General features: G+C 38.0%; 1 protein-coding gene across 1 annotated transcript in view; it reads left to right on the top strand.

Moving 5' to 3' along the window:
- The first annotated feature begins 2590 nt into the window (after positions 1 to 2590).
- The window catches only part of LOC114667189 (gastrula zinc finger protein XlCGF57.1-like), a 70641-nt gene continuing 64817 nt past the window's right edge, over positions 2591 to 8414 (top strand). Inside the window, exons 1-2 of the mRNA XM_028822405.2 lie at positions 2591 to 2984; positions 7916 to 8091. Coding sequence (XP_028678238.2) covers positions 2591 to 2984; positions 7916 to 8091 — 570 coding nt within the window. The remainder of the gene's footprint in view (positions 2985 to 7915; positions 8092 to 8414) is intronic.

Below are 8414 nucleotides of genomic sequence, written 5' to 3'. Positions count from 1 at the left end.
CACAATATATCAACCTTTCTTCTCTCCATCATATCTGCTAACTCTTCTCCCTTACCAGTCATGGTTTGTGCATCCCCTGTGGCTGGGTTAGATTTCCAGAAAGCATTTGAGTAAAAGCGTGTGCTGCATAACTAATCACATCGGTCTTTAAAACAGAATAAATGCCATCAACAGCATCTTCTGCAATTTAGGGAAAGCCTCGGGATTTCTGCATTAATGCGACAAAAATGTTGAAAAGAAACTTTGCGAATTCATCCAGAGGTGGACATAAAGATCACTCAAGTACTAACAAGGATGAACAGCTGGATAAGCACATCTGGAGCCAAACTTTCAAAAAAAGCACATGACTTTGTCTGCAACATCCTTTCCTTGTGAATGCATCTTATCAAAGGCAGCGGTGGGGGTTAAATAAGTAGTCTTCCGAAGTGCAGCACAACAGAGTAAATCATTGATGAAATAGAATTATTGAAAGACTAAGCTTTTGTCATTTCTGTATTCTTAAACCATCTTCCAGTTACACAATCCCCCGCAGTCAATGTCACATTTAATGTTCCCTACTCCTTACCTGTCTTGTTACCCAAAGCATCAACACTGACTTTCATTGAAGGCTTTACCGTCCTTCCCGTCATACACATAAAATTAGACACGCATTTCCTCTACATATGTGTCCAATAATAATAATAATAATAGTAAACTGGCAGGAATGAGAAAAGGCACAAGATGGGAATATTCAGGAGAAGAGCCTGGGGATCGGGGTGAGGATGTGCCTTGTCTCCCATTACATGAGCTGGTCTGCCTTCCCTCAGTTACACGTGTTACACTGGGGGCAAATGCAATGGAGAATACTGACAATGTACACCTTCAGAAGTGGAATAAATCGAGACTATACTGAAGCATTCCATTGCCAAACATAAAAATACAAAGTAGAACATTTCAGATAAACGATGAGTTTTGTTAATCATAAACAATGCAGCCTAACTGTATATGTGTTACTTTTTTTGATTTATTCTCACCAAATGTTACATATCTACATGGGTAATATGTTTATAATAATTCTCATTAAAATACACTGTCAAAATATTTTAATGAGCCAATTGATACATATTGGCCTTTAGGAAATATAAAAAAAATATGCACTGTCATTTAAGACAGAATACATTGTTAACATGTATGACACAATGTCACAAAAAAAAAGAAACAGCACAGTCCATGCAAACTCATATCCTCCTTGATTTTTGACCTTTTGATTAATTGTCAATATCAAATAAATAAAGTCTATTTTAAGAAGATGACAAGTCTGCTATAGTCAGTTCAATTAACGCTCCTTTTAAAAATTGTGCAAATACAGAATATAAAACAGAATCTCAATGATGCGGGACTCATGAGTAGTAACAAATAATATGTGACACTGAGAATTTATAATTTCTAACAACGGGAACAAGTAAAAACTACGAATTCCTGAAATAGACACTGTAAACATAGGCATTTCAATCAATAATTTAGGAGGCTTGTATGTGCGTTTCAATATCGATTTAAGAAATAAGTAGGCCACCTGTTGTACTAAATGGTAGCTCAAGCAGCACTTAACAGTAAATAGTCTAACAACTAAATTTAAGTGAATGAAACGAAGATGCCGCGCTGCTACAATAAAGGTTCACACTGATATTCTTCATGTTTAGAAGGCGCTGATTGGCTGAAACTATTTATAGGGAATTGTCTCAAGTTGGAAGTGCTGTATAGCAATCAGAAACGACATTTAATTTAAAACCAGCTTCATATTTTCTTCTGATAGAACGCCCCATCGTAGATAAGGGATGCTCTTACAATGAAGGTGTATGAGGGTGTGACATACAAAACACAAAACAGTGCAAACGACACGTTGGAATAGTTTGGGTATTACCGTGTGGTCACGTAGGCACAATAGAGAGAGAGAGGTTAGAAGTACGCGCTGATACAGCGCATTGCCGCACCCACATAGGGAAAAAAAAAAGGCTGTATGCTCCATGGTTGCTCTCTCAGGTGGCCGTTAGCATATCATAATCTCTTGTGCCAATAGTGTGAGTTTTCCCGCATTCGACTTATATGAGCGACATTATAAAATACCAGAAATTATACTGCATAATCAAGTCCTGACTTATCCGCGGAAGAACTTATCCGTGAGTATATACTGTAATACCATTAATAATATGAATAAAGTAAATACTCGGATCACAGCAAGCGCATCTTGCATTAAATTTGCACCTGAAACTATTTTGCTGGCCTGCCATATTATACTTTTCCTACCTTATGTGTCAAATATTGGCGGTCTCTCACAGTTCTGCCCCACAAATATTAATCTTCTAATCTGTTGTACCTGAACACTACACTTATTTTATTCCTCATAATTTGACATGAAACTTTATGAATTACTGAGGACAAGATGTGGTAGGGTGTGTGTAAAGTGTCTGACGTGACCTAAAGCTTAATGAAGGAGGTATTGGAGAGCTCTGTTTCTGCTATTCACATCCTGAAGGTACTGTTCAGGTTGAATTCAATGTTTTTGTTTTTTTGCAGGGAGCAAGAGGCAGCTGCCATTTCCCATAACTCTTAGATGGATACAACGGAGATGTGCAATGCTGACATGTATACTGTAGAGAAAATTGCTGTTAATATTAAAAGGGAGGTGGAGGAGGAGGACTGTGAGTGGGAATCTGATCACCCTAAACCGGAGAGGCTCTGCATAAAGGATGAGGATTGTGACTCTGAAACAATAGGCATTAAAGAAGAGGGTGTCAAGTCCTTCCTGATTGACACACAGAAACATGTACTTACTGACAACGTCAAAGGAGAAGACCTCCATTCAGAGTCTGCTCATTGGTATGAATGTCAAGAGAGATGCTGTTCATTTGAGGTGTATTCAGTCAAAGTGAAATCTGACTCCGATGAGGAAATGTCATCAAATAGGGCCTTGGAAGATCAACCATCATCAAATGAATCTGGAGAAAGTAAGTGAGGAAAAAATAATACAAGTTTGGGGGAGTTGCCAGTGAAATTCACGCAGGTGGTGCAGTGGTAGCTCTGCTGTTTTGCAGTAAGGAGGTTGTGGGTTTGCTTCCCAGGTCTTCTCTGTGGAGAGCGCTTAGAGTAGTGAGAAAAGTGATATATATATATATATATATGAATTATTATTATTTACCTAAACTGAGACTGTTGTGTATTTTATATTATTCTTGGAAATGTTTATTTTATTGTAAAAGTGTAAAAAGATAGAAAGAGATGAGTACACAATACTTAAGCTCACTGTTCAAGAACCATTCATCCACTTTGATCTTATCATTTTGTATGCATAGAGAGCTCTGTTTCTGTAAATCGCTCTGTTTGTCCATCTTTTAAACAGCAGTGCACGAGTCTTAAGCATTTTGTGCTTTGCAGATGCACCTCTACCAAAAAAAAAAAAAAAGTAAAAATGATAACTAATAATATAAAATGCACTGAAGTACAAATGTACAGTTCATGTAGTACCTAGAATATTTAACCTATATTTGAATATTTACTCTTTTTAAACTGAATATTCAAACTAGGGCTGTCAGATTGAACGTCAATATTCCAATGTAAGTCAAATATATGAGAAAAAACATCTTACTGGAAAGCAAAACCTGACATATGATTTTAAAAGAAAAGTTGTTAATTTTACTTGCCAATTGTTTCACCTTTGGGTTCCTCCACTATTTGCAGATCACTTTCATAGTTAGGCTTCTCATGATTTTGAATTATAAGCTTGTATCCTTATTATTAAATTTGACTGCATTTTACTTTATAAACATACCCCCAGAACTATCCTTCTGTTTTTTTCCAGCAGTTTAAACCCCTGAGTTGTATTTGCTTTCTTAAAGAACTCTCAAGGAAAGTCAGTTTGCTTTTGAAAATGGTAAATAATTCCTATATTTCTAATTTTGCTTTAATTCTTCAAAGAGTTATAAAATTACCATTTTAAAGAGCCTTTTCTTTGTCAGCAATGCTTATGCAACTAGCTCTGTTAACACACGGTTTCATGCACAGACTAGGTTGGCTGATGGCTTGACGCAAATTGTTTAAAACAATGAGGCTTAATTTAAAAATATATATTCTTGTCACCTGGATTATATTTTTGCTGTAACTGTAAAGGATGAAGGTTATGACAAGCTCAACTTAGTTTAGTTGTATATGGTATTCCTTGACTGCCTGCTCCCACCCATAGCACTGAATTGGCTTCTCACAATGTTAAATGCCAAGCCATGTCCAGCACAACTGATCTACCACCTACACGTCTTGTGTTTTAATTTAATATTTTGCTCTCTGTTGTTTGTTATCATAGTAGTTACAAACATTCAATCTTTTTACGGAATGTTCTCCTGCAAATAAATTGATCTTCTAAGTAAATAATTATAATGTGGATGAAATACCTACACCATTATAATCCTACTCTGGTTCAGATCAGGTTGGCCATTCCTTCCGGTCACACCCTTCCTGGTTTCACTCTTCTTGCCCACATGAGTGCTGAAGTTTGAGCCAGAGGGCTATAAGTAAACCCACATCTGCCCGATGCCTCTTACCCCGGAGTGGAATAGAGTCTAGGCACTCTCCAGGAGTTTGGTTTTAGAGCCTGCTCTGTGGTGAGCTCGACTGTATTTAAACAGTACCTCTCTACCTCCCACACTTACTCATACCAATTTTGGTAGCGGGGATCAGTTTGCCAAGGTACCTGCCTTCAATCACCACCCTAGCCACAAAGCACTAGACCCTTATGATTCCTCTTGCAGGTGTTGGGCCCACAAGAAGACTAATCTATGTTGCTTCTTTGGGCTGTACCCAGACAGGTCGCCTAGATAAACGCCCGACCTACAGGTGCTCATTCTATGACTCCATTCCCAGTGGTTGATGCCAGCACTAAAGGAAGCTGTCAGACTGAAGAAGAAGACCTTTCGAGCTTGGTTAGCTTGTGGGGCTCCAGACGCAGTTGACAAGCAAAACATAGTGCAACAATGGTGGCTGTGGAAGTAAAAACTTGGGTATTGGAGGAGTTAGCTGATGCCATGGAAAGTGACTTTCAGTCAGCTGTGAAACGTTACTGGCAACCTGTTAGGCGACTAAGGAGGGAGAAGCAGTGCTTCGTCCATGTGGTTTAAAGCATGGGTTTATCTGTATAGTCGGGCAGTGGAAGGAACACTTTGAGAATCTCCTAAATCCCGCTGACACGCCTTCCTAATATTAGCCTCTGGTTTAAAAAAATAAATAAATAAAAATATTGTATACAGAAAAGCACTTAGTTACTGTACATAGTAATTTGTATACATTCAAATATCCAATGGCACTATAACTGAGGCTCATTCAGCTTTCCAAGACAAAGTTGGGTAACACAGTTAATCATTTAATATTTTAAGTTCCTCAGTGATGATTATCGTTTGATTGGTCATTTCATTCTGTTTGTATTCTGTAGTCTGGATGTCCACATTGGCACATACATCTAAAATGGTGAGTTGTAATTTAAAGCTGTGAACTTCAGTTAGGGTACAAAATGTAAAGTCCCTAATGAACTTAAGCTCTGTGTTGCCAAGAGCTAATTTGGGTGATGCTAGTGGAGCTAGTATTCTTACAAAATCCATGTAATTCTGACAAAGACACAAGTTTAATTAAATAAAGGCACTTTATACCCGAGTTCCACCACAATTCAGCCATTCATAGAAAATTTTAGGTGAAATGCTGCTAAGGGCAAACATGATGGTGTCTGTCATATCGCCTCCTCAGCATGACCACCACTGTGCCTCTGTTGAAATTAGGAAGGCATCTGATAGCAGGTTGATATTCCCAGACTTCTCAAAAAATGAGAGCTGTGGTGAGTATTTAAGAAGATCGAGGAGGTTGAGGGACCATAGGAGATCATCAGTAATGTGGACCCCAATGTTCCCTATATCAAGTGCTGACCCCCAGAATGTAAATAGAAGCACAACAACCACCAAATTTCCTGTAGTTGATGATTGGCTTCTTTTTTTGACATAAGGAGTTTTGTATTTACACTAGCCAGTAAGCAGTTGAACCTTCTTGCGATCGATGGCCTCTTGAATGGTAGCACTCAGCCCCACTATTACTGTCCTCTGTAAACTTGAAAATGGAGTTCAGGTCACAAATGAAGAACAGTAGGAGTGCACTATACATACAGCTGCAGGATGTTCAGGTACTCGGAGTTCTATTTTTAGAAGAGGCTAGTCAGAGGCCTGCCAATCCAGTCACGCAAGGGCCTTGAGTTCCATTGTTAACATCTGGAGATTCATGGTGTTGATTGCTGAACAAAACCCCATATTTTTGTTGTCCAGGTGGGTTATTGTTGGTGTTGCATTGATATCTCTGGAAATCTCATGGATTCTGTGAATTGGTTTATGTGATAGCGAAACTGATGCAAGTTCTCTGCATCAAGTACCCTGGACTTCATATGTGCGCTATAACAAGCACTCATTCAGACATGTGACTAGAAAGGCATTTTGGAATTAGAAAACAATGTTGGTTGTCTTAAAGCAGCTGGTGATTACAGTCAGAGTTAGAAACATATTGAAGGTGTCACAAAAGATCATGTTGTGAGTATGCAACTGGAGCTGCTGACTGGACCTGGAGATTTACTGTGCATACTGTCAACAGGGTTGTTAAGTGAGGAGGATGTAAATGGTTATTTGACAGGTGACTTTGCTCTTAGTGTTGTAGTGTGGTTTAAAAGGCACCTCCTAAAGGACAATGATTTTCAAGATGAGCAGAATAATGTGATGAGAGAATAAAGGGCAGGGGATGGTTGAAAAAGTAGGCCAAAGTCAAAACTGAAAGACAAAAATTGCCATTCAATTAAAACCTAAATCCACAAGATAAAAAGTCACTGGCGAAACTAAATTTGAAATTCTGCACCTGTTATTTAGATTTGCAAATTACATTCAATTTTATTTGTTGTCATCTTATATTAAGGAACAGAAATTTTGTTATGATATGTCATGTGACTGGCAATGGCCCTAGTAACCATAAACAAGATGGCAGTACCCATAAAACTGAAACACAAAGTGACATCAGTCATCAATATAACAAAACAACATTGTATGAAATAAAATCCCTTTGAAATATCCAACCACATTCTCACTTGGACTCTGTGACTGCTTGTGTATATTCATAATTCTAAGTTGTTATACTGAAGTAGTTTTCTTTTATATTTGACTAGCTGTAAAAAGACCAGGCTCCTAGAAACCATGGATTCTGGCACTTCATTCAATCAATCGCATCGGTTGTGCATTAGTGGCTAAGCGAGGTTCACCTTCCTCTGCGGTTTCATTTTGCTGACATGCTCACCTTGCTTGTGTATCAACGGCTAAGCAAGATTCTCTCTCCTCTGCGGTTTCGTTTTGCCAACATACTTGCCTTGCTTGTGTATCAGCGGCTAAGCAACTTTCACTTTTCTCGGCGGTTTCACTTTTCTTTGAGCTTCGTGCTGTAGCCTCACACTTCTGGGCCAGACAGACACACACACTTCAACACGTAGATGTTTATATATTAGATAATTTGTGTTTTTTTTTTTTTTTTTTTTTAAATGCACAATTCTTACTGACTCCTTGTTTCTAAATTTTAAATGCTCTCTCTTGTGGCTTTTACCAGAGAATAGATTTCACTGTTTCTGATGATGAACTTCTCTTGTTTCTGCCAAGACCTCATACATGCATTTTATGATGCTATCAGTCGCTGTTAATTTATTTTTTTCTATTTTAGCGAATCTGTCATTAGTTTAATAAATGTTAGTATCAGTGTTCGGGAATTGTTATGAGTTGGGTTTATCTGAGCAGGAATTAGCTATCTTAAACTAAATAGCTGACTTTTGTCTGATCTTCCTTTAAACATTCTTCTAAAATTGTGCATGTGTAACTTTCTACAGATATACAAGATGGTGGAAGCTCCTCCTTGTCTTCATTTCGGCAGATTTCCTTTCACTGCAGATCGCAACAGACAGCACTTAAAGGAAACGTGAAGAAAGCAATATCTGTATCAGAAATTTCAATACCAACCACCTTGCAGTATCATTCTATGACTGACGTGAACTCTCAACATGAGGTGAACAACACAAATTCAATTGATTTGTATATTGAACATGAGCACACAAAAAGTTTGAAATGCAAATCTAAAATGGAATGTAATCATTGCATTCCTACAAAACGGAAGTCTCACTTCTACTCTGAATGTGGTAAACAATTATCAAAAAAGAGCCGTTTTGAAACTCACATGAGAATCCATACTGGAGAAAAGCCCTATCATTGTAATACATGTGGCAAACGATTCTCTAATAGAAGCTATTTTTTGCTCCACACAAGGAGTCACACTGGAGAGAATCCTTATGGCTGTTCTGAATGTGGCAAACAATTTGCAATAAAGAGTCA

Source organism: Erpetoichthys calabaricus, chromosome 1 (genome assembly GCF_900747795.2).
Source record: "Erpetoichthys calabaricus chromosome 1, fErpCal1.3, whole genome shotgun sequence".
Lineage (NCBI taxonomy): Eukaryota > Metazoa > Chordata > Cladistia > Polypteriformes > Polypteridae > Erpetoichthys > Erpetoichthys calabaricus.
This window is presented reverse-complemented; position numbering and strand designations above follow the sequence as displayed.